The following is a 26820-nucleotide window of genomic DNA, read 5'->3' as shown; positions in this document are numbered from 1 at the left end:
AACACCATGCCCAGCTTCAGAATTCTTCTTAATGAATATTCTCACATGACAAATTTTTTGCCTAGTCCCTAAATATCACTTATAACAGCTTACATTGTATGTGGGGGAAAATGGCTAAAATTAAGCATGTATACAAAGTCTTCAAACAATTATATTCTCCTTATAAGGGCCCAGTTAATACTTCCATTGTCCCCAACTACCTGGACACTTTAATTTCTCTTCGTGACATATCTGCATCAAAACTACAACTACAGGGGCTGGAGAGATGGCTCAGTGGTTAAGAGCACCACCTGCTCATTCAGGGTTCCTGAGTTCAATTCCCAGCAACCACATGGCGGCTCACAACCATCTATAATGTGATCTGATGACCACTTCTGCAGATAAAGCACTCATATAAATAGATAAATAAATGAACAAAAGAAAAAAAAACTACAGCTACAAAGCCACAACCATCTACCAACTGCCTAGAGAAGGATCGTTACTCAGCTAGCTATGCATTAACTATTTCAGACATAAATATCATTCCTCACTAGGTATTTACAGTGAAATATGTAAAACATGAAAATTCCTAATTTTACATTAAGAGTAAACCATAAAAATAGACATGAAAGGATTAATTCTAAGAGCTTGGGGTGGGGAGGGGGTGTCTAGACTTCTCAGAGCTGTGAATGCTTGCCAAGCATGCACCAGGCCCTGGGTTTGCGCCCCAGTACCCCATAACCACGTATACTATCCTCCGAGCACCCAGGAGACGCAAGCATGAGAATCCGAAGTTGCAATTGATCCTCACCTACACAGTGAGCTTGAGGTTAGCTAGGGCTGGAGACCGTGGCTCAAAACGAAAACAAAGCAAAAGAGTGATTGTGATATATATTAAATAGCAAGGACCCATGTCACTGAGGAAAGGGACAGTCAGGGAAAACTGATGAATGACTAGCTAGTCCAGAGCAACAGCTTACAAAATGTTACCACTTTGTATGAACTTTATAATCTAAAATTCTAAAAGGAAAGGTCATTCTATGCTGTGTATCTGCTCCATAATCATGGGATGGGTGCTGAAGGACAACGTAAACATTTTGATGCTACTACTGAGTCTTCTAAAATCGAAATAAGTGGATGGACTCAAGATAATATATTTTATGGAAAGATGTAAACAATTTACTTTATGTTAAGTAAATTTCCTTTGGGTTTTCTGTAAAGTATATAATTATCTAATTCATATGTTAGGTTGTATGGATATTCCTGAAATCAAAATTGTTACAGCCCACAGCTTCCATTAGGCAAATAAAAGCCAGTAGTATAGCTCTGGCTGGCTTCGAACTCAGAGACCTGCCTGCGTTTGTCTCCTGAATGTTGGGATTAAGGGCAGGTACCACTATCCTCAGCCTAGTGTATCTATTTTAAATATTAGTAAAACTCTACATGGAATTTGCAATCGGTGATATAAAGTCAACACTTTCCTTCTCTTCTCTAAATTATTAAATGACAGCAAGAACAGAAAACAAAGATTCCAAGTTCATTTTTAAGAAAGACAAGTCTTGCTAGCTGGAGTGATGCACACCTCAGGAGGCAGACGCAGGTGGAGGTCCTGAATTCAAGGCCAGCCTGGGCTACATACTGAGTTCTAGGCCAGCCAAGGATATAGTGAGACTGTCTGAGAGGGGGGAGGGTGGGGGGGAGCATGCACTGTGGGCTAGGCATATGGCTCAGTGGGAGAATGCTCAGGTAATATATACAAGGCCCTGAGGAACTAAGACTATTAGAGATATTTTGACCCCATCAACAGAGAAATGAAAGAAGGAAAGGAAGGAGAAAGAAGAAAGAAGAAGAAAGTGGAAATTGGGAGGAGAGGGCAGGCCAAGGAAATCCTACTGTTAGCAAACCAAAAGATCACCATTGGTCCACCTCTGGTGGCTTAGAGACTTAATTTTAATGAGCCATGAGAAAAGACAAAGAATAATATGACAACTTTAATATTCATATAACTTAAACAAAACCCCAATAAGATAACAACAAAGCTGGGCGTGGTGGCTCACGCCTTTAATCACAGCACTTGGGATGCAGAGGCAGGCGGATCACTGTGAGTTCAAGGCCAGCCTGGTCTACAAAGCAAGTCCAGGACAGCCAAGGCTACACAGAGAAATACTGTCTCAAAAAACCGTAAAAACAAAACAAAACAGAAAAGAACATCAACAATGGTTTTGTGGGTGGAACTACACAAGCCAGTTCTCAGACTTATGCAGAAAATGGTGAAAATACGGTACTGATTTTATTTACGAAAAAGCCTCTGTTGTTACTTCTTTAACCCATCACTCTGTGAGATGCCAAATATCACAATTTACCAGCAATGTCGTCTGAAGAATCTTCATCATGAGGTAGCAATGGTCTCTTACTTCGTTTGCCTTTCTCAGGGAGATCTTTCGATGGATCTTTTACCCGCATCTGTTATTTACTGAAAAGTTTCAAGAAAAAGAGCAATACTTTAATCTTCAAACTTAGAGTATATTTAATGCATATTCAAACGAATCAGCTAAAGTAAATAAAAAAAAAATCAATATAGAAGGCTGAGAGTACAGCTCAGTGGTAGAGCATGCAGGAGCGCCTGGGTACTGTCCTCAGGACTGCCACAAAAACGTCAACACTCAAGTGGCACATTTCCACTATTCTGTTATAGACTGCTTTTACCTCCTGAGCACCTCCAAATTCCTAAGCTGAAATCTAACCCCCAATGTGATAGTACTTGGAGAAGGGCCCTGAGCCGGGCGTGGTGGCGCATGTCTATAATCCCTGCACTTGGAAGGCAGAAGCAGAAGGATCGCTGTGAGTTCGAGGCCAGCCTGGTCTACAAAGGAAGTACAGGACAGCCAAGGCTAACACAGAGAGACCCGGTCTAGAAAAAGAAAAAAACAAAAACAAAAACAAACAAACAAAAGAGTAGGTGAGAGAGTGAACCTTGCATTTTTGTGAGGTAACCAGAAGAAAGTCAAGGCAAATGTGTGTATATATATATATATATATATATATTTTTTTTTTTTTTTTAATTGGGGTCTACCTTACCCTTGCATGTAGCAAGGTATACAAGATCTGCCAGCACTTTGAGTTTGGACTTGACAGCCTTCAGTACCCAACTAATGTTTGCCATCAAAGCCACTTAGTGGACAGTAATTTTTCTTTTTTAATTGCCCTGAACTCAGACACGCCCTCGGCATGCATGATGTCTCGGAGATAAAGTTTCATTAAGGAAATAAGTACTGCTTCTTATAATGGGCCCTCTCCTTACCCTGTCATCTACGCAGGAGTGGCGTCTGGAAGATGTACACTGGACCAGGGAAAAGTAACCCTACTAGTCAGGAGCCCTAATGGCTATACTTCCTAGTGGGATAGACGGAAAAATTATTTCTACTTTTAGGCCACCATAATTTCTCCTCAAGCTTTTATTATGAAGAAATTTTAAATCTACAAAGGTCATACACTGTCTAGATTACACATGTATAGACATATACATGTATAGACATATACATGTGCAATCTAGGATACATCTAGTATACAAAATGCATATATACATGTACTTTGCTGTACTTTTTGTCAAAATATCAGTATAGAAACATATTTTTTTGTTGTTCTTTTTTTTGGGTGGGGGGGGGGTGATTCAAGACAAGGTTTCCTCTTATGCAGCCCTGGCTGGAACTCACTGTATAGACCAAGCTGACCTGAACTCAGAGATCCACCAGCCTCTGCCTCCAGTGTGCTGAGATTAAAGGCCACTATGCCCAGGTAGGAACATACAATTGTTAACGATTGTAAAGCCTGTGTATGTCTATGGTATGTGCATGTTAGTGCAGGTGCTCCTGGAGGGCGGATGGACAGACCGCCAGCTCCCCTGCTGACGGAGTTACAGGCAGCTGTGCACTGCCCAATGTTGCTGCTGGGGACCACTGTCCCACCCTTCAATTCAATATGTATGATTGATTTTGATAGTAATCTGAAAATAAGTAGTAGAAATAATGAAAATGTATCCCTAAATACTTAAGCATAGTCCTTTAAACACAATGAATAATCCTCGTATATAACACCTCTATCATATCTAAGAAAGGTATTACCTGGTATCTTTTATCTAGCATATTCTAATTTCCTTCTCTGATTCATGCATATTCTATAGACATGGGGGGGGGGGAATTCAGTCTTTTTTTCTTTTTTAATACTGCTTTCCCATATGATTTTTTAAAAGTATGTGTATGTGGGGGGGGGTATGTAAATGTCCTTGCTAACACATCTTAGCAACCACTTTAATTCCTATAGCAGAATGGGGAAAGATTCTAATACAAAGCTAGTTTTTAAAGTTTTACCTGAAAGCTCATATTGACTGGCAAAAGGAAAAAAAAAAAAAGTCATGTGGTCACATTTAACATTAGGTAAGTAAACAATACATCACCTATTTAGCAGAAGCCAATTGTAGAAGAAACCCAGGTTGTCATTTTCTCATGAACTCACAAAGTCTTGTAAGAAAGCTAGATCTAACCCTTGTCCACTCCATCTCTCTGGTCAACTTCTGTGCACTCTACTCAGCCATTTGAAACCCTTTTCAATCTCCTTAACCTTTTTCAATCTCCTACCTCCCACAATCACATGGCCAATCCAGTCTTCCCACCTCTAAATTTACAAACCTGCATCCATTAACTTTAATTTGAGTCCTGGACAGAGAGAGAGGCATTAACAGACTCTCAGAATGAAATAGCTCCTGAGAAATGGTCTTATTTCCCCCCTATAAAGATGATAAAGATGAAGATTTCTGTACAGATAGGGATAGTGGGAAGAATTCTCCTAGCTGGGTATTTGATTAGATTTTGTAAATTACCTGTTGCAAAAACAGTCTCACACTTATCTTGGAGGAGGAATTTCTTTCTCCCTCCCCTCTTTTTTTCGAAACAGGGTTTCTCTGTGTAGCCTTGTCTGTCCTGGACTCACTTTGTAGACCAAGCTGGCTTCACAGCGATCTGCCTGCCTCTGCCTCCCGAGTGCTGGGATTAAAAGCGTGAGCCACCATGCCAGGCTGGAGGAGGAATTTCTAATCATCTTTTTAGGAGATGTAATGGATCTGAGCTTAAGCCAGCCCATAATATCACAGTTCCATGTAACTTCCTTTTCTAACTTCCACTTAAGGCTAAACCAACAACAACAACAACAAAAAAACATTCAAGTATTACGCTTTCAAATACTTTCCATTATCAACATCGTGTCTGGAGCCCTCCAAGGCTCCTGGGGGTACTGAGGAGCGACCAGGATTCACAGGACTCAGCAGCTGGTGTACATTTCCTAAAGCACTTGCGTGAACATACAACCTGATTAGAATGGGAAAGGGCACTTTTCCATAACGTCCATAGCGCCGCTCTCCCTCTCAGGTGGGTGAGCCCACACTCTCCCTCACAAGGAACGAGCAGCAACATAACCTGAGCTCAGGGGAACCCATTAGAAACGTGTTGGAGTCTGGCAATTGTATGGTAACTGGTAATTTTGGCATAAAATACAGTGTTGGGTATAGAACAATTACTACTACATCAGAACACTCCCAAACTCCAAGTTTCCAGACGCCAAACAAGGGCCAAGGTTGCAGGCAGAGCCATCAAAGAGCAGATGTCTGGGGCCTGGTTTGTTAACTCTTTGCCATAAATATGTTCTGGCTTCCCCGCCCCCCTCTCTGTGAGGTCTTTCCAAACATCAAACGTTACAGCTTTCTTTAAAAAAAAAAAAAATCCATTTATGTCTGTATTTTCTGTGTATGGCTGGGCACGTGTTTAAGTGTTTCATTTTGAATCCCTGAAGCCAGAGTGGCTTTCTCTATCACCGCATGGGGCCAGGACTGTCAGGCTTGCCGAGCTGCTGAACCATGAACTTCAGTTTTTAATTTAAACATTATCCAGCAACTCAATTGTCTTTAACACAGGATGTACATAATATTAGGTATGTTTAATATTATGGTTTTCAACTGGCTACAAGCATCCCATGTCCAAATAGTGTTTTCTTAAGTTTTGGGCTGCAGTTCTCCAGCGTGAGAAAAGGAAATGCCTACCTTCCTTTTAGATACCCGGGCTCAAAACACTCAATTCTAAGAACCTTCTCACAAGCACTTGGAGATGCGTCACTATCATCATCCTCATTTTGCACTTGGAACTGGATCGAGGTAAAGTGATTTGCACAAGTCCGGAAGCCAGAGGTGGACTCAATTAGGATCAACCCCTAACCTAATATTCGGTGTTGCCAGAAAGCCGTGGTTAGGCTTTCTTCCACGGGGCACTGATGCACCCCAAGTAAGCAGAGTGGAATGCGCCGCGACGAGCGATCCGGAAGGGAGAAGTGGCTGCAGCACGCCGGAGTCACGGAGAAGATGGGACTCGGCTCGGCCCCCTCCCCAGCACCCCCTTCCCACGGCCACCGGGACTCGGCCCGGGAGGCCTCCCGGCGCACCATGTGATCTGGACGTGAAGGTACACGGGAGACCTCTCTTTTTAGGCTGGTTCACCTACAAGGAGGCCTCGGCGCCCAAGCGAAGACACAAGGCTTGCAGTGACCCCAAAGCGTGGGCCCCAACTCACCCCGCCCGCCGGGCCGCAGCTTCTACAAGCAGGAGCTTCTGCGCGTGCGCAGCGGCCAAGCCGGAGAAGGCGGGGCCTGGCATCCTGGGTGGGGCCGGGGCGGGGTCTGGTATTCAGGGTGGGGTGGGGGCGGGACTTAGAGTCTATATCCTTTTGGGGTTGTCCTTTTGGCAGCTAAAAGGTGGGTGGCAGCTAGGCCCTGTAGGTGTACTGAGGGAGGGCCCCCTGCTGCCGGCTGGTACATAGCCAGCCACAGGGCCAGGATTCAGGTGCTGGCTTTAGGGAGCTGCTCTGGTTCTTTTGGCCCAGAGCCCACTTGCTGGGCACTTTTGGAACGGCCTCCCCTGTCCCATCACCCTTCTCGGAACATCAAAGTTACATCTGACATTCACTCTAAATGATTTTAAGGGTTGTTGTTGTTGCTTGATGTGGTTCTCACTTCTGAACTAGATGGTACATCACGTCTGTAATTCTTCAGAGTCTGAGTGTCTGTTTCAGCTATGTACACCTTGCTTTTCAGTAAAAATGGTTTGAAATTATTTTGTTGCAAGCACTGGTTGATGGGCCCTAGAAGTCTCAATCTATCACAAAGGATAAGTTGTGGCCTAATGGGTAGAGTGCTCGGTTAGAAGTTAAGAGATTCCAGTTAAATGCCAAAAACTGACTTTTTTTTTAACCTTAAACAATAAAATTTATTTCCACGGGGAAACTTGAGAAAGGAGGAAGCTATTCGTTTACATTGTTTATAGGAACCATGCATTGGGCACATACAGTGGATTACAAATAGGTTAGTCAAGATGCTGTGTATAGGGATACATAACTGCCTTTTAGGAGGCCATTTTCTTCGAGGCAGAGAAGAAAACATAGTATCAGTAAGAACAGATTGTTGGGGGCTGGAGAGATGGCTCAGAGGTTAAGAGCACTAGCTGCTTTTCCAGAAGTCTTGAGTTCAATTCCCAGAAACTACATGGTGGCTCACAGCCATCTATAATGTGATCTGATGCCCATTTCAAACATGCAGGTGTACATGCAAATAGAGTGCTCATGCACATAAAATAAATAAATAAATCTTCCGGGTGTAGTGGACCATGCCTTTAATCCCAGCACTTGGGAGGCAGGAACAGGTGGATCGCTGTGAGTTCGAGGTCATCCTAGTCTACAAAGCGAGTCCAGGAGAGCCAAGGCTACACAGAGAAACCCTGTCTCGAAAAACCAATAAATAAATAAATAACTCTTTTAAAAACAAAGAAAAACCATACTTGTGTTTGTTTCTCAGTTTATCTCTTAACCCGGCTATCACCCAAATAACTGAGACTCATATTGTTTTAACAAGCTTCATGACACAACAATTGTGCAGCAATTTGTTTTCTTTATTTTCTGGTTTTTTCAACACTGTTTCTCTGTATAGCTCTACCTGTGCTGGAACTCACTCTGTAGACCAGGCTGGTCTCAAACTCGTAGATCCACCTGCCAAGTGCTGGGATTAAAGGTGTGTGCCACCACACCTGGCCAATTATTCCATTCTTAACCCTCTAGGCTAGTCTGGTTTTCTTCCAGCATACATCCCCGAGATATGCATTTTGTAGCTTTCGCCTCCAGTCCCTCTCTCCTGAAATCTCTGGACCTCTGCTTGTGGCCGAATTCCCCACTTCCTCCTCTAACTCCTTCTCATCCATCTGGATGGCAGAATGACCAACCCTATTCTCTCCCCTGGCGGTAAACTGTTTTATTGGCATATCAGAGGACGATTGGGAAACAGTAGAATTTAAGACAGCTAGAAATATCACACTGTAAGAAATAGCAAATATAAGTCTTTGTATCAAATACTATAAAACTTGTGTTTAGGACAAGGAATTCAAATCTTTTTTTACCCTCCTCCCTGGAAAGGATTTACTGAAATATCTACTACTGTATTCCAAGAATTTGATGGCCTGGAGCAATAGCTACATTCTCCTTCATTTTCTGTTCACCAGTTGTTTTCAGATTAGCCAGTTAATGCTGAGGGCTCTGACCCTATTCGATGGAGAAAAGACAGTCACCACCAAACTCTGAATAGAAACCAAGTGTATTTCCTGTCCATGTTCAATTTTCTGAGCGCATCTTTATCAAAAGTAAAGTCTGCCTTGATGGAGTTGGTATCAACCCTGAACTCATTTCCAACAATACATAGTCACAAGTGGATAGATACAAATAAACATGTGGATGCTCACTTGCTTGTGCACAGCTTGATTTTGCTGCTCTTTTGTTTTGTTTTGTTTTAGTTTGGCTTTTTTGAAACAGGGTTTCTCTGTGTAGTCTTGGCTATCCTAGACTCACTTTGGAGACCAGGCTGGCCTTGAACTCATAGGGATGATTTTGCCACTTTTAAAGAAGTGGAATATTTGGAGCTGGGTGTGGTGCCAGACACCTTTAATCCCAGCACTCAGGAGGCAGAGGCAGGCAGATCGCCGTGAGGTTGAGCCTAGACTGGTCAGGACAGGCAGAGTGACACAGAGAAACCCTGTCTACACACACACACACACACACACACACACACACACACACACACACACACATCAACAATTTAAAAATTAAACTCTAAATGATTAGGGGAAACCTAGTAGTAGATAATGTCATTGGTATAGAAATCTGATGTGGGTTATTAATTATTAAGTTATTAGATCTAGGGAGAGGCTCAGTTGGTGAAGTGATTGCTACATAAGCATAAGGCTCGAGTTCAGAATCCCAGAACCATAGAGAGAGCAGGATGCTCCTGTAACTCCACTCCTGAGGGGTAACTGGGTCAGAATGCAAAGACAGGCTGATCCCTGAAGCTCAGTGGCCAGCCAACCTAGACGACATGTTCGTCTTATTTTTAAAAATAATTTTTCATCTATTAGTTTATATGAGTGTTTTGTTTCCTTGTGTGTCTGTGCATCACATGCTTGCCTGATACCTTCAGTGATCAGAATAAGGCACTGGATCTCCCAGAACTGGAAATAGAGACTGTTGTGAACCACCATATAGACCTTGGAGATTGAACCTGGGTCCTCTGCAAGAGCAGTCAGTACTCTTAACCGTGGAGCCATCTCTCTATTGATTTGGTCATCTTCAGGTTCAGTGAGAGACACTGACTCAAAAATTACGGTGGTATGACTGAAGAAAGACACCCAGAATCAACCTCTGCCCTCCATACACTCTAACAAGTACTTCCATACACATACAGACAACACACTACACACACACCTAACATACAATAAAAAAAAATACAGAATTATTAAAATGGGCTGACCTCAAAGTGTGTGCTTAATGGAATTATTCCTTGGGCATACATCACCCGTACAACGAGAAGCTGTAAGTGGGGGAAACAAAGCCCCAGTATAGCCAACTCCAAATAGGCCCCAAATTCTAATTCCTGGAACTGGTAATGTGTTATTTTACCTGGTATCTTAGCCAGTGTTCTATCGCTGTAAAGAGACACCATGGCCACGACAAGTGTTTGGGTTTTTTTTTTGTTGTTGTTCTTGCTTTTGTTTTTCATAACAACTCTCATGAAGGAAAATATTTAATTGGGGGGTGGCTTCCAATATCAGAGATTTAGTCCATCCTTGTCATGACAGGAGATATGGCAGCACACAGGCAGATATGGTGAGGGGGGAGGGGGAGGGAGGGACACTGGGCCTGGCTTAAGCATTTGAACCATCAAAGCTCTCTCTCACTTTTTTCAACAAGGCCACACCTTTCTGAAGGCACTCCCTAAGTATTCAAATATATAGGGGCCATTCATTTGTGTGTGTGTGGGGGGGGAGGGTGGGATTTCAAGACAGGGTCTCTCTGTGTAGCCTTAGCTTTCCTGGACTCGCTTTGTAGACTAGATTGGCTTCTGAACTCACAGAGGTCCACCTGCCGCTGCCTCCTGGAGTGCTGGGATTACAGGCCTGGGCCACCTGTACTCGGCTGGGAGCCATTCTTATTTAAACCATCAGACCTGGTAGAGGGGACTTTGAAGATATTATCACATATAAACTATCCGGAAGTGGAGAGACTGACTTGAATTAGTTCAGTGGTCTGAATGTAAAGGTCCTTAGGGGAAGAATAGAGGAAGGACAGATGAAAGGACATACAACAGAAGCAAGGGTCAGCCAGAGAGATTTGGAGATGCTAAAATACTGGCTTTGAAGATAGATAAAGTCTTGTGAAAAGATGAAAGGCAAGTAAAAGTAAAATAAAACAAAATCTTCTCAGAAAGTTTTTAGAAAATACACCGTATTTTCTGACACATTGATTTTAGTTAAGTGCGATAATTTAAACATTGTAAATAACTTCTGTTGTATTACTCTAGTAAACATGTGGTAATTTGTTGATGTAGCAGTGGGAAGCTAACACTCTAAAGCAGTTGGATTTAACCTTACCCTAAAACATGTCAGTTTTAACTGTATGGCAGTGTCCCGTTCTGCCGGTGCTGGCTGCGGGGGCGCTCAAGAGCCTAGACAGCGCCTGCGGTAAAAATTGCAGGAAGAAGCCGAGGAGGAGGAAGTGGTCAGCTGCTCCCGGGTCCCAAAGAGCCCTTGGTGATGCTGGCTAGGCGGGTGCTTGGGACCGCATGCAGGGCGGCCCTAGGATCGGTGCAGCCTGCGCTTGGCGGTGAGCTTGATCCCCGGGGATTGGAAAAGCGCTCGATTTCGGGTGCCGGGGAGGGAGTGACATTGGCTGTACTCTCTTCTTTAGATTTTCAGTTATTAATAAAAGTGAAGCCTGTTACAATTGGCGCGTAGGTATGCAGTGCCCGCCTGCAGCTTTTGCTCTTTTTGACCCTCCGGATTCCACGCTCTCGCTGCCTGGAAATGCGCTGATGAGCACAGCGACGGAGTAAACATGGCACCAAGGTTATTTATAATAGGAATGCATTGTGCAAGTTTAAGGGAGGAAGGTCAATTCCCCCACTGAAAGGAGCCAGCAAGAAGGCCCCGGAGAGACTTAATTACATACCTACCGTTTTAACTTACCATTGGGACCCATCAGGGCACTGCGCTCATCTCTTCATGAAACAGACACCCCACCCCAACCCCACCCATCCGAATTAGAACCAGGAAGATGTTTCCCCCTTCTATTGATTTTGCAAATTCGGAAGCAGAAGGCGGAGACCTGAAAGTAGATATTGACCCAGCTGGGTCTAAAGCTCAGTCCAGGGCTTCAGTACCTTCGGGGTATCAACTCCACCCCCTTTTCCTATTTTAAAATATGGTCTCTTCTTTTGAGCCTATTTTCTTCCAAAGAAGCAGCTGCAGGGGCCTATCAAGCTAGCCCTTGCTCCTTTGTGAACACCTTTTGTTACAGAAGATGGGCTTTTCTGTGAAAATTGTTTTCTTTCACCTTTCTGTAGCAATTATTTGTTAGACACAATCTGCCAGGCTTCCTGCAGGGCCTACAGCTCCAGCAGCTAAAGAGTTCACCATTTGTGCCCGGGTGGGCAGCGGCAGGGACACAAGTACACAGCCTGATCCAAGTGTGACTGCAATGGGAAAGCCTCAGCTAGTGAACTTAACGCCAGAGGAAGATGTCTTTGTGTGCTTTAAAAGTCACACAATTAGTACATGGTTATATTCTCACTGAAGAAAAAACAAAACAAAACAAACAAACAAACAAAACCACCCAGCCACAGATCTCCTTTAAAACCTCACATCCCACTCTTCTCAGATATAGATTTCGAAAAACTCTTTTATACTCCCTATGATTACCCATAAATAAGTTCTTATTATATGTAAATACTGTGTATATACTTCTGTATTTTTGACTCATATGTATTTAGCTTTTAAATTTGCATACCAAGGATGTGTTACAGTTTACTAACCAGTCACTTATAGAAAAATTTAGTTCTAGGTTTTTATTATTAAATTACTTGATAATCATTGTGTAATCTACCCTGTGCACATAAACAACTATTTTTCTAGAATGAGTATCTAGGAATAGAATTGTTAAAGGGAAGTGGCAAGCAATAGTAAATAGATATGAAAGAAGAATAAGCATCCTGTGTAGAAATGAAGGGAGACGGTATGGTATAATTCAGGAAAAGAGCAATAATTATTGATTTCACTGTATATACATTAATTTTATTTAAAACCAAAGGCATATATTCATCAGTTTTCTCTATAACATACCTGACAAAAACAATTTTCAGAATGCGTTTATTTTGGCTCAAGCCTTGACAAAAGAATATATAGATATTCATTCTCTAAAACTTAGACAGCCATTTTTGGTTTTTGTTTGTTTGAGACAGGGTTTCTCTGTGTAGCCTTGGCGGTCCTGGACTCACTTTGTAGACCAGGCTGGCCTTGAACTCACAGTGATCCACCTGCCTCTGCCTCCCAAGTGCTGGGATTAAAGGCATGCGCCACCACTGCCCTGCATAGACAGCCTCCTCCCCCCCCCCCACCCCCTTTAGTGTAAAACTGATGAATGCTTCTTTGGTTGAACACTAGATCAAGGGGTCAATTACAAGAAGGATATGGTATACAAAAACACCTATAGCTTGATGCAAGTAAACAGTGCACAGTGTAGGCTCATGACCTTGAGAGTCTTGAGGAAGGTGAGATTAAAGAGAAACAGGTGGTTGCTCCAGGCTTTGATCTCTGAGTGGAAAGGCAGGAAAACCTGTCTTCCTTATATATTACCTCACAAGTGAGTGGTGAGTGCAGCTGAATTCTAGGAAGTTAAAAGCCAGTTTAATGACAAGAAAAAGAAATTCTCTTTGATCCAGTTTTAAGAGTTGCTTGTTAGCCCGGCGTGGTGGCGCACACCTTTAATCCTAGCACTCCAGAGGCAGAGGTAGGAGGTGTGAGTTCACTGTGAGTTCAAGGCCAGCCTAGTCTACAAATTGAGTCCAGGACAGAGAGACCCTGTGAGGGGGGAGGGGGATGCTGCTTGTTGCTAGAATCAAGACTAACATAATTTGTGAGATTACATCATTTTCTACTTGATTATTATGCCACATAGAAGATTGTAACCTCAGCCTACTGTCTGTAATTTGAATCGGTTTATTCCAGTTTTTAAAAGATCTAATGCTGAGGGCTGGACAGATGCTCAGTGGTTAAAGGCTCCCACTTCTGCAGAAGCCCTGAGTTTAGTGCCAAGGATCCGGCAACTCCCAGCCAGGTAGTCCAGGGGAGCTAACACCCCCTTCTGACTTCTGAGGGTGTCATTTGAGAACTCCATATGTGTACTGTGAAGACATATAAAAATAAATCTGGGATCCCAGCACTCGGGAGGCAGAGGCAAGAGGATTGCTATGAGTTTGAGGCCAGCCTGGTCTAGAAAGTGAGTCCAGGACAGTCAAGGCTACACAGAGAAACCCTGTCTTGAAAAGCCAAAAATAAAAATAAATAAATCTTGGGCTGGAGAAATGGCTCAGTGGTTAAGAGCACTTATTGTTCTCCTAAAGTGTCGATGCCGCCCCCGACCAGCAGGAAGGACACCAACACCGGGAACTCTTCTTGCCACAGTTTATTCAGGAACCTTGACTACCGGAGTGACCCCGTGAAAAGCTCCCACAGAACCTTTATAGTGTGCCTGGTCCTATCAGAGACTGCCACGTTGTCGCTCTTGGTTGGTGCGTTCGGATCACACCACCTCACGATATGCCTTGTTCGGATCATGCCACCTCACGCTATGCCTTCAGGCATGCGCATAAGGGGCTCGCTCAAAGGCGCATTGTGCCGGGGAAGCAGCAGGGGGCGCTGCTATCTGTGGCTCTCCACACTAAAGGACTTGAGTTCAGTTCCCATCACCAATGTCAGGTGGCTCACAAATGCTTCTAACTCCAGCTCCGGACATGTGGCCTCGCCACACGTATGTTACACACATACACAAGAAGGAAACCTTAACAGTTAAAGAAAAAGAATTTAAATCTCATCTTGAGGCTGACAAGATGGCTTAGTGGGTAAAGGTGCTGGCCAGTCACTCTGATGCCCTAACTTTGATTCCTGAAATGCATGTGAAAGTGGAAGGAAAGGACTGATTCTACAGAATTGTCCTCTCATCTTCACATGGGCTCCTCCTGTAGGACAGATTCCTAAAAGTAAAGCCATCAGACAAAAAGAATATGCTTTCTTAAAATGTTATCCCTACTACTTCTCCACAAAAGCTCTATTTAAAACTTTAATCCTCTACAAAGTGGGTCCAGAACAGCCAAGGCTGCACAGAGAAACTCTGTCTTGAAACACCAAACCGAACCAAAACAAAACAAAAACTTTAATCCTAGCACTCCAGAGGACTAGGCAGTCAGATCTCTGTGAGTTTGAGGCCAGCTTGATCTACACAGTGAGTTCCATGACAGCCAGGGCTATGTCAAGAAACCTTGTCTCCAAGAAAAACCACCAACAACAACACGATACATATTTTATTATCTTACCTGTATAAATATTTTGTCCACATATATGTCTTACCTACAAGCCTGGGGCCTGAAGAGGGCAAAAGATGGTTCTAGATCCCTTAAAGTTGAAGTTACAGATTAATTGTTTTAAGTCACCATCAGATCCTGGAACCAAACCGAGGTCCACTGGAGGAGCAAGAAGTGCTCTTAACCACTTAGCAATCTCTGCAGTCCCCATGGAAGACTTGTGAATGACAGTGTCTGAGAGAATAGTTTTCCTCACACCCTTCACTAATATTTGGCATTATCAATATGCTTAAGATTTACAGGCCTGACACGAAGTTCTCACTTTTATATGTTTTGTTGTGTTCTGCTTTTTGGTTATTTCTTTTTTGTTTTGTTTTAGACAGGGCTTCTCTCTGTAGCCCTGGCTGTCCTGGAACTCACTCTGTAGTCCAGCTTGGCCTTGAACTCAGAGATCCGCATGCCTCCATCTGACCAGTACTCAGATTAAAGTCACATGCCACCATTGCCTGGCTATGAGTTATATTTCTTTAATTGTAGTGAGATTGGGCCACTTTTCTCATTTTATTGGTCATTTAAATTTTTCCCATCAAGTTTCTGTTCATATGTTTTCATCACTTTTCTATTGGGAGTTTGACCTTATCCTGTTATTTCTATGAGCTCCATTTCAGTAATTTACTTTGTTGTTGTTTGTTTTGTTTTGCTTTTTGTTTGTATTTTCAAGTCAGGGTTTCTCTGTGTATCTCTGGCTGTCCTGTAACTCTTTGTAGACCAAGCTGGCCTTTAACTCACAGAGATCCACCTGCCTGTTCTTCCCAAGAGCTGGGATTAAAGGCATGTGCCACCACCACCCAGCTAGTAAGACTACCTCTTATTTTCATCTACAAATGCCTTCTTGCCTGCAATTTGTCATCAAATCGTTCATTGAACATTCGTTTAAGGACAACTCCTTTATGACCTTTGTCATAATCTTTATGACAAAATTTAAATTATCTATACGCTATCTTAGTATCTTTAAGGTGTTACCTTTATATTTAGAATTTATTTAAACATAAGGAATCAAGGAGGCTGGAGAGATGGCTCAGTGGTTAACAGCACTGGCTGTTCTACCAGAGGTCCTGAGTTCAATTCCCAGCAACTACATGGTGGCTCACAACCATCAATAACAAGATCTGGTGACCTCTTCTGGTGCGCATGAAGACAGTATACTCATAGACATAAAATAAATAAATAAATCTTTAAAACAAAACAAGGAATCAGGAGTGTGCTTATTACATTCTTCTAATTAGTTGATTGAAAATTGTATTGAATATTTTTTCCAACCAATGTGAAATATCAGTTTGCACGCTTCCTTTTGACAAGAGTCCAGGTGCACCTTTTGGCATGGATAGTAACAAACTTGTGCGCTCTTCTTGGTGCAGCACATCAGATTGGCCAGTGGGCATGTCTTTGGAGCATTTTCTTGATTTAAGAGTTAAGAGCAATGTGGGAGGGGCCACCCCCCTCCACCAATGATCCTGGGGTTCTTATTTGTTCCCAACATACAAGAAAGCAGGTTGAGCAAGCCATGGCAAACTAGAGAATGTAATACAGTAATTGTCCTGTCTCTGCATCAGCTCCTATCTCCAGATTCCTTGCTTGACTTCCTGCCGCTGACTTCCCTCAGTGATGGACTTATGAGCTATAAAGTGAAATAAACCCTTTCTTTCCCAGTTTACTTTTGGTCATGGTGTTTTATCACAGCAACAGAAACCATAAGATATACAGGTTACTATCTTATTTGAGTTAGAGTGGGACTAATAAATTATAAACAGGACTCAATTATTAAATGTTTGATATGTTTCCAAGTTCTTGCTAAATAAAGGGTTTTGAAAGAATATGGAGCTTGCTGAAGGTTGGCAGTCTAGCATTCACCGCAATGTGGCAGGTCATATCCTCTTGTTCAGTCAGAATGTATGTGTGTTGGGAAATATTTTTCATGATCTGCTAGTTTTCCCACACCAAGCTAATTCTCTAATAACTTTGTTTTTCAAGACAGGGTTTTTCTATGTATCCTTGGCTGTCCTGGATTCTTTGTAAACCAGGCTGGCCTTGAACTCACAACCATCCACCTGCCCCTGCATCCTGTGTGCTGGGATTAAGGTGTGTGCTGCCACCACCACCACCGGCTCTAATTACATTTTAATTCTGAACCAACTACCCAGAGTTAATGAAGAAACCATACAGTCTTTCCAACAAAAACGGCCTCACTTTAGATACCAAACCCAAAGTCAGGCTTCTTTTACTTCTGACTATGTATCAAAGATGCCCATGACTCCTTCCTCAGGTTCAGTAATTTGCTAACAGAAAGAAGATAAACACTTTTTTTTTTTTTTTTGGTTTTTGGAGACAGGGTTTCTTTATGTAGCTTGGTTGTCCTGGACTCACTGTGTAGACCAGGCTGGACTTGAACTCATAAAAATCAGCCTTCTTCTGCCTCCGGAGTGCTGGGAGTGCACCACCACGCCCTGCTGAAGGTAAACACTTTTAAATTATTTATTAGGGAATTCAGATGAATAACCTGCTGACGAAGTCATGGTATGAGATCTTGAGGAGTCGTAAGTGCATTTGTGGAGGGGGTGGGATACCTGTAGTGGACTGGCTCCTCCCACATAACTCTTAAGCCCCAGACCCAGGGTGTACCATGTTTGCAACACATGGATGCTACCTCAGCAGATCTCCCAACTCCAAAGATGAAAGAGCTTAATGGGTATGCCATAATGTTCGCCCTGTTGATTGCTCATTCAGTCTTCTAGTCTTGTTCCACTGCATGGAAGACCAGGCATAAAAGTTCCAGGCCCTATTCATGGCTTGGCCTTTGTGGTGATCGGTGCCACCCTGAAGTTGTCTAGGTCACAGGAGTCAACCTCACTAAAACAAAGGAGTCACCTACAAGCCTCAGAAGTTCTATGTACTTACAAGTCAGGAAAACAGGGACAGGGTATGTATCTAGAGTTTATTAAAGAAGGTGGACTCAGTCATGTCTGTCTCCTAATTATAATTATCTAACTATTACTACTTAGGGCTGTCAATACTAGTGTCACTTACGTCAAAGTTGTCTAAGCTTTCATTTTTTTCAGGTTTGAAGTCAATATGGGGAAGCAGCCAGCATTTTTGTTCTACTCTTTCTAAGGATGTGACCTACTGGGAACTAAAAAACCTATTGAAGTCCAAAGACATTATGTTAATTGATGTTAGAGATACATGGGAAATTCTTGAGCATGGAAAAATACCTGGATCAATCAACATACCATGTAAGTAATATGTGTTTTAAACAGACTCATTTGTATGCTTAACTGATTATATCCAAAACTTAATTGAATGCCTTAACATTTTCTCCCAGTGGATGAGGTAGGCGAAGCTCTACAGATGAACCCAAGGGACTTCAAAGAGAAGTACCATGAAGTGAAGCCATCCAAATCTGACAGTCTAGTGTTTTCTTGTTTAGCTGGAGTGAGAAGCAAGAAGGCTATGGACACAGCAATATCACTGGGCTTTAACAGGTGTGTAGATTGAGCACTGTGTATTGCAGTATTACAAGGACATTTGGGAGTTTGGAGCTATAGCTTACTATGTGAAAAGCCCTGGATTCAATCCACAGCATAGCAAAAATAGAAATAAACATCTCTTACTTTACTTAAGTATGTCTTACTTTACTTTACTTTACTTAAGAATGTCTTAGGGAGGGGCAAGGCTGGAGAGATTGCTCAATGGTTAAGAGTGCTGTTTTAATTCCAGAGGACCCCCCCCCCCAACACACACACACAAACACACACGGCACCTCATTGTTGTCTGTTAACTAGTTCCAGGAGATCTGATACCTTCTTCTGGCTTCTTTAGGCACCAGAAATCCTTTGGTTTACAGACAGGCATGCAGACAAAACATCTATAACCATATAACCATGTAACAAAAATTCAAAAGTTCAAGGCCAATCAGTGCCACACTGATACTTTGTCTCCAAAAAAAAAAAAAAAAAAAAAAAAAAGTTTCTTGGGGCTGGTGATATGATACAGTGGTAAACCATATATTTTTGACATGAACAAGTTCCTGGATTTAAGCACTACTACCACAGGGGTTTAAAAAAATTATTTAATAAAGACAGTACAGCCAAGAGGTAGTGCATGCCTTTAATCCCAGCACTCCCAAGGCAAAGGAAGTCGGATCTCTGTGAGTTCAAGAGCAGCCTGGTCTACAGAGCAAGTTCCAGAACAGCCAGGGCTACACAGAGAAGCCCTGTCTCAAAAAAACAAAACAAAACAAAAGAAAGGAAGGAAGAAGACAGGCAGGCAGGCAGATGGTATAGAAACTAAGAGCATTTGTCTTTCCAACCTGTTCAAGAACAACAAATCTTATTTATTGATTTTTTATTTTATTTTTATTTTTTGGTTTTTTGAGACTGGTTTCTCTGTGCAGCCTTAGCTGTTCTGGACTCACTTTGTAGACCAGGCTGGTCTTGAACTCACAGAAATCCGCCTGCCTCTGCCTCCCAAGTGCTGGGATTAAAGGCGTGCGCCACCACCACCCGGCTAAATACATAGGTTGTTTTGGTTTTGTTTTTGGTTAACACATTTAAAAAAAATTTTTATTAATTTATTCTTGTTACATCTCAATGGTTATCCCATCCCTTGTATCCTCCCATTCTTCCCTCCCTCCCATTTTCTCCTTATTCCCCTCCCCTATGACTGTTCCTGAGGGGGATCTCCTCCCCCTGTATATGCTCATAGGGTATCAAGTCTTTTCTTGGTATTGGTTAACACATTTTTTAAGACATGTAGAATCTCCATTGTATGGTGAGTTGCTATTGCAAAGTTCCACTCAGTTTGTTATGAAACACTATTTGATCTATGTTTTCAGTGCTCAACACTATGCTGGAGGATGGAAGGAATGGATAACCTATGAAATCTCAGAGAAGAAACAAGAAAATTAACTTTTGATATAACAGACTGTGTTCCTATATCCAAGGATAGTGGATAAAGCAAAAGAAAAATCCAATCTTGGCACCAAAGGCTAATAGATTCTGTATAAATACTTGGCTTCTTACTTCTCTCAACTGTGAACTAAAGATACTGCTCTCCACACTGGGCGTATGCCTTTAATTCCAGCACTTTGGAGGCAGAGGAAGGTGGATCTTTGTGACTTCAAGGCCAGCCTGGTCTACAGAGTGAGTCCAGGACAGCCAAGGCTACCCAGAGAAACCCTGTCTCAAAAAACCAAACCAAACCAAACCAAAACAAACAAGATACTGCTCCCCTGAACATTTTCAAAGTCTACTGAAAACGGAGATAATATGAATTACCATGGAAATATACAGATTCTACAGCTAATGTTTTTAATTATTACTTTTCCATACATTGATCCAGACCAGTTTCCCTTCCATCTACATTTAAGTATTTTGGCATTCCATAATATCAGGTAGTTTGTATTAACAAATCATGTACAGTCATGGCCATGAGCTAAAAATGGTGTATTAACAAGCAGTTCTGATCTCAAACAATGATGAAGCATCTAGTTTTAGGCTTGTACTTGTAGCTCCAATACTCAGGAGATTGATGCAGATTGCTATGAGTTTGAGGCCAGCCTGGACTACAGAGATCCTCTTTCAAAAGAAAAGAATCTGTGGTCTGATGAAGTCCACTTTGAACAGGAAAACACATTTACAGCCTCTGAAGACTCAAGTATGGCCAGAATAGTAACAATGCAACTAATTTTAAAAATTAAAGTTAAGGTGAGGATAAAAGTTGCAGTGGGTTATGACTATGGCAAGCAGACCAGATCAGCAGAAGAGGCCAGGGAACTTTGTAGGGCAGCAGAGGTGTTCTGTGGCATGACTGAAACATCAGGGGGCTGTGTGTCAAAATTCATCAAAGCGAACATAAAAAATATGTTTTACAAGTAATATACCTCCATGTAAAAACTAATAAAAACAATTATTATGCCAGCTTGACTCCTCCTGGCATGCATGTATTTCTTTAGAATGTTAAGTTATATGGCTATTACTGTGCTGGCATAATAGTAACAAAGTAAACGTGTGTTTTCCTGCCGTTTCTGACCCATTTGCTCTTTACCCCTCATTCATGTAGTTATTTAGATGATGTAGGACCTACCTAGCAAAGCTCTTTAAGCATTTCCTTTCCCAAAATAAGATGGAAAGCCATTTAAAAAATCTGGAAATAGTTAACATTTGAACTTTTTGTTTTTTGGAGTTAAGGGTTTCTCTCTGTATAGCCCTGGCTGTCCTGGACCCACTCTGTAGACCAGTGGCCTCTGCCTCCTGAGTGCTGGGAAACATTTGACTTTCTATTTTCACACTGTCAGTCTGGTTTCTTGATTGTTCTTCCTACTAGGACTAGAAATATTGAGAAACACACACACACACGAGCACACATACAAATGCATACATGCACACACAGACTCAAGAACAGGTTAGTCTACTTTTTTTGGTTTTTCGAGACAGGGTTTCTCTGTGTAGCCTTGGCTGTCCTGGACTCACTTTGTAGACCAGGTTGGTGTCGAACTTACAGAGATCCTCCTGCCTCTACCTCCTGACTGCTGGGATTAAAGGTGTGTGCCACTACACTGGCCTAATGCCTTATTTTTAAAGTAGCTGTTTTGTCCACAAATTTCAGGATTTCCTTGTTTTTAATAGCTGAGTAGTATTCCACAGGGTAAATGTACCACAGTTTCTTTATCCATTCTTCAACTGAGGGACATTTAGGCTGTTTCCAGGTTCTGGCTATTATGAATAGAACTGCTATGAACATTGGTGAGCATGTCTTTGTTGGGTGCTGGAGCATCTTCTGGGTATATGCCAAGGAGTGGAATAGCTGGGTCTTGAGGAAGCCCTATGCCCAGTTATCTGAGATAGTGCCAGACAGATTTCCAAAGTGGTTGTACAAGTTTGCATTCCCACCAGCAATGAGTATTCCTCTCCACATCCTCGCCAGCATGTGGTGTCACTTGAGTTTTTGATCTTAGCCGTTCTGATGGATATAACGTGGAATCTCAGAGTCATTTTGATTTGCATTTCTCTGATGGAACTAGAAATGATCATACTGAATGAGTTAACCCAGAAGCAGAAACACTAACATGGTATATACTCACTTATAATTGGGCACTAGCCCGAAAGGCATGTCCCATGAAAGTCTTCACTTACCAAGAGATTGGGATAGATCTGAGGACATCCTAGTGGGAACTCTAGGTAAGAGAAATATAGAAGATGGGGAAATAGGAGGACCCAGAGTGTCCTAAAAACCTACAAGAAGAACATCGGGATGGGTGGATTGGGGCCCAGGGGAGTCTGCTTAAACTACTGCATTAACCAAGGACAATACAAGTAGTAAACATTGAACCCTTACTCTGATCTACCCAATGGACAGGACATTCTCCACAGTTATGTAGAGAGCAGGAACTGACTCTGATATGAGCTCTGGTGCCCCATATTTGACACCTCCCCTTGGTGAGGAGGCCTGATGGCACTCAAAGAAAGAATAAGCAGGCTACTAAGATGAGACTTGATAGCCTATGACCATAAAGTGGGGGAGGAGGCCCCCCCCCTCAGTCTTAGACCTAGGGGAGGGGAATAGGGTGAAAGTGGGAGGGAGGGAGGAATGGTAGGATACAAGTGATGGGGATAACATTTAAGTTGTAATCTGAATAAATTAAATAAAAAATCTTTAAAAAATAAAACAAAATAAAATAAAGTAGCTATTTTATCTCCATCATTGGAGAAGATAACTTCAAGAAGACTAGATCACAAGGGAACAGAGGTAGCCATAGAAAACGTGCCAACAATGGACAGAATTTTGAATTAATCAAATGTCTGTTTCCCTTTACTATCGTCTTCATCTATCTTATGATTTCCAAGGGGCCTCTTTGATTCTGTAAGAATATATTTTGCTTTTTACTATCTATCTGTCATAACAATGGATACAGGTTCAACACAAGATTTATTGATGTTTTACATTCTTTTAAAAAACATTTATATAAGCCATGCACAGTGGTACACATCTTTAATCTCAGCCCCTGGGAGGCAAAGGCAGGTAGGTGGATCTCTGTGCATTCAAGGCCAGCCTGGTCTACAAAGTGAGTCCAGGACAGAGAGGACTACACAGACAAACGCTGTCCCGAAAAAAAAAATATATGTGTGTGTGTGTGTGTGTGTGTGTGTGTGTGTGTGTGTGTGTGTGTAACTGTTTCTCTTGGCTTGGTAGTACATCAAATGCACACAGTGCCCACATATGTCAGAAAAAGGAGTCAGATCTCTTGGAACTGTTGTTACAGACGGTTCTAGCAATTGAACCAGAGTCCTCTGCAAAGAGTAGCAAATGGTCTTAAACTCCTGACCCATCTCCCCAACACTAAATACTGCCTTTTTGTTGTTGGTTTTGTTTTGCTTTTGAGACAGGGTTTCTCTGTGTAACCTTGGCTGTCCTCGCTTTGTAGACCAGGCTGGTCTCGAACTCACAGTGATCTGTCCGCCTCTGCCTCTGGAGTGCTGGGATTAAAGGCATATGCCACCGTGCCTGGCTACTATATTATTTTTAAAAAATACTTCTAAATTATTTTTATGTATAGTTATTTTATCTGCATGTGCCTAGGCATCACTTGCAATGACTGGTCCCTGCCGAAGCCAGAAGAGGCATCAGAGCCCCAGAAACCGGAGTTACAGAGTGGTCATGTGGATGCTGAGAATTCAACCTAGCAGCTAGTACTTTTAATTGCTGAGCTATCATTTTAGCCCAAATGATAAAGATAAAATAAAGAAGCCAAGCCTGGTGGCTCATAACTTCAATCCCAGCATTACAGAGGCTGAGGCAAGGGCGTCAATGGTTTGAGGCCATCCACCCAATTAATTAATCAATCAATTAAATTAAGGAGTGAACAATTCCCACAGTGTCCAGCAAACTATATTGTTCCCTGTGTGGGGGAAACAATTTTTTTTTAAATTACCAATACCTTTTCAACACTATAAATTTTTTCAGCTCCAAGGGAGTGAGGGAGAGGGGGAGGAGAAAAAGATGAGAGATTCAATAAGGAGAGGGAAGGGGAAAGGAAAAACTTCTAGAAAGTATCATCCAGGTAGAATTTCAGATTATATCTGAGCGTGTTTATAAATTCCTCTTCACGTTTTCTTTGAAGATTATATCTGATGATAGGTTTAAATTTTTTTAGGTTCATTTTAATCATATGAGTGCTCTGCCTTTTTCTGTGCAGCATGCTGTGGTGAGCCACCCTGAAGGTTCTAGGAATCAAATCTGGGTCCATTACAGGAACAACCAATTTTCTTTACTACTGAACCAACTTTCCAGTCCTGATGACAGTTGTTTCATCTTTGATTCCATGCTACTTTTTTATTTTATTATTTTTTTTGTTTTTCAAGACAGGGTCTCTGTGTAGCCTTGACTGTCCTGGACTTGCTTTGTAGACCAGGCTAAGCCTGAAACTCACAGCAATTCGCCTGCCTCTGGCTCCTGAGTGCTGGGATTAAATGCGTGTGCCACTGCCTCCCTCCACCTTAGCTCTATGCTACTCTTTTAAAGCCATGCTGCTAACCTTATTTTTTTAGTTTATTTAATTTTATTTCATGTGCATTGGTGTGAGGGTGTCAGATCCTCTGGAACTGGAGTTACAGATAGTTGTGAGTACTGGGTGCGGGGGATTGAACCCAGTTCCTCTGGAAGAGCAATCAGTGCTCTTAACCACTGAGCCACCTCTCCAGCCCCTGTACACTACGTTGAGAAGATAGAGAAAGGTAATAAGAAAGACTGTTTACTTTTCTCTGTCTTCTCAACTATGTACGATCCTTTAAATTATGGCAAGATTCTAACTTGAAACAGTGTGACTAAGCCAAACATAAGAAAAGGAACATGAAGGAAACTGCTAAAATGGAACAGCCAGTGGTGGTGATGCATGCCTTTTATCCCAGCACTTTGGAGGTAGAGGCAGGTGGATCTCTGTGAGTTCCAGGACAGCCAGGGCTATACAAAGGAACCCTGTCTAGGAAGAAAAACAAAACAACAAAAAACCCACCAGGGAACAAAAAGCACCTTAAAACAACCAACAAGCCTAATAGTCTTAGACAGAGAATAATCTAAATTCTCAAGGTGCTACTTCAAAGGCTTGAAATCCCAAGTTTGGTGACTAAATAATAAAAAAGAAAGGATAATCCCAATTTAGCCACTCCTACAGCAGCAATGATACTTGGTCTTAAAATCAGTCATTCTAGCCAGTAAGATAAGACTCAGCAAAGTCTTCCTAAGTGTGATTGACTCCACATCTCAAGTGCTGGTACTACAGGTGTGGGCCAGCTCAAACTGCATAGTTAAATGACAGAAGTCCCATTGTAGGGGGGAAGGGGAAGATGTGTGAGAAAGCAAGATCTTCCATCTTTCAAAGTAGGATAATATAAAAAATGAAAATAAAGCCAGATACGGTGGCGCACGCCTTTAATCCCAGCACTCGGGAGGAAAAGCAGACAGATGGCTGTGAGTTTGAGGCCAGCCTGGTCTACAAAGTGATTCCAGGACAGCCAAGGCTACAGAGAGGAAACCCTGTCTCAAAAAACTAAAAAAAAAAATACAAAGGGAGGGGTAAGCAGAAGAGGAAATACGTGAAGTGTTTGGACTTCAGGTGTCCAGGGTTTACAATTAGAACCTGCATTTAAGCTGTTACACACGTCATCTGTGGCTGAACAGTAAACCTACTCTGAGAATTACCCTAAACTGAGACAGCATAGGGTGTAACTTGGCAAACAGGGAGTGCTTAAATTAACAATATCAGGAGTTTGCTAATTGGATTGGAAATGTTGAAGTAAATAGCAGAGAAATATCTAAAAGTTAAAAGGAAAAGCAGGAAATGCAAATGAGAGGTTGTGGGATGAGACAGAAATCTATTATTTATTATCTGGTAGCAGCACTGTCCAATGTAAGCCACTCTGTAATTTTCAATGTTGCTACATTTAAAAAATTAAAAAGAAACAAGAAAAATTAATTGTAATAATATTTTATTTAATTCTATGTATCCAAAATATTATCATTTAAAACACATAATGGTTATAAACAAATTGAAATTTTAACATTCTTTTGTTTTGTATTAAGTACCTGAAATCCAACATGTTTGCACATTTACAGTATATCTGCATTCACACAAGCCACATAGTAACTCTTCAACCCTAAGTGGCTGGTGGCTATGATACTGGACAGTGTGCCTAACAGTAACTGATTTCAAAAACAATACTTGTCATAAGTGGGTGACAATACAGCAACAACCACTACGTGTTTACTAATGGAAGAGATGCCACCTGATACAGTAGTTTAGCCAAAACAAAAAGTATCAGCTTTTATATTCAATTCCCCATTTACAGAAATATAAAAAACAACACAGAGTAAATGGCATTCTAAAGATGTTCACAGCAAAACTTAGGCTAAGGAAAACTTAGTAGATGAACAAATGAAAACAGGGATTTCTTTTTTTTTAAACATAGAGGAAGACTCCATGAATCTAAAACTAAAAGATTTTTATAAATGAATACATAGAATGTTCTGCAATTTTCAGGGAATTAAGACTTTAAAAAAAAAGATTATCTATTTATTATATATACAGTGCTCTGCCTGCATGTACACCTACAGGGCAGACAAGAGCATCAGATTACATTATAGATCGTTGTGAGTCACCATGTGGTTGCTGGCAATTGGACTCAGGACCTCTGGAAGAGCAATCAGTACTCTTAACCTCTGAGCCATCTCTCCAGCCCCCAGGAATTAAGAATTTTAATGTGATATTTGGTAGTTATGTTACCTCTTAGAAGTATGAAATATTTA

The 26820-nt window shown here is 41.8% G+C and overlaps 2 protein-coding genes and 1 long non-coding RNA gene across 6 annotated transcripts in view; 1 reads left to right on the top strand and 2 right to left on the bottom strand.

The window, feature by feature from the left end:
* The window catches only part of USP45 (ubiquitin specific peptidase 45), a 66386-nt gene extending 59749 nt beyond the window's left edge, over positions 1 to 6637 (bottom strand). For 2 of the 4 annotated variants that reach the window (XM_084796541.1, XM_084796544.1), the window contains exons 1-2: positions 6591 to 6637; positions 2343 to 2452 (exon numbers count right to left, since the gene is read on the bottom strand). In XM_084796541.1, coding sequence (XP_084652667.1) covers positions 2343 to 2442 — 100 coding nt within the window. In that variant the 5' untranslated portion in view covers positions 2443 to 2452; positions 6591 to 6637. Of the gene's footprint in view, positions 1 to 2342; positions 2453 to 6067; positions 6405 to 6462 lie in introns of those variants that run through there. The other 2 variants (XM_084796542.1, XM_084796543.1) reach the window with 2 other exon arrangements.
* A 4420-nt stretch (positions 6638 to 11057) lies between these two features.
* On the top strand, positions 11058 to 20945 carry LOC311594597 (thiosulfate sulfurtransferase/rhodanese-like domain-containing protein 3). The gene is made up of 4 exons (XM_084776441.1): positions 11058 to 11213; positions 18081 to 18254; positions 18344 to 18503; positions 19856 to 20945. The coding sequence occupies exons 1-4, from the start codon at positions 11144 to 11146 to the stop codon at positions 19926 to 19928; spliced, it is 477 nt and encodes a 158-aa protein (XP_084632567.1). The 5' UTR covers positions 11058 to 11143; the 3' UTR covers positions 19929 to 20945.
* LOC311594603 lies at positions 11220 to 15930 on the bottom strand. The gene is made up of 3 exons (XR_014778142.1): positions 15465 to 15930; positions 14227 to 15431; positions 11220 to 14195 (listed from the first exon to the last, which is right to left on the bottom strand). It is a non-coding gene; the product is annotated as an uncharacterized lncRNA (long non-coding RNA).
* Positions 20946 to 26820: the final 5875 nt, after the last annotated feature.

This window comes from Acomys minous (genome assembly GCF_964271855.1).
Source record: "Acomys minous genome assembly, chromosome: 1".
In the NCBI taxonomy this organism is placed as follows: Eukaryota; Metazoa; Chordata; class Mammalia; order Rodentia; family Muridae; genus Acomys; species Acomys minous.
The sequence above is the reverse complement of the archived record's forward strand: the minus strand, read 5'-3'. Positions and strand labels throughout refer to the sequence as shown.

Coding starts and splice junctions, on each gene's coding strand:
- LOC311594597 (XM_084776441.1), top strand. CDS start 11,144: ATGCTGGCTAGGCGGGTGCTTGGGACCGCATGCAGGGCGGCCCTAGGA. Junction 11,214..18,080: donor GGTGCAGCCTGCGCTTGGCG/GTGAGCTTGATC, acceptor CATTTTTTTCAG/GTTTGAAGTCAATATGGGGA. Junction 18,504..19,855: donor ATATCACTGGGCTTTAACAG/GTGTGTAGATTG, acceptor CTATGTTTTCAG/TGCTCAACACTATGCTGGAG.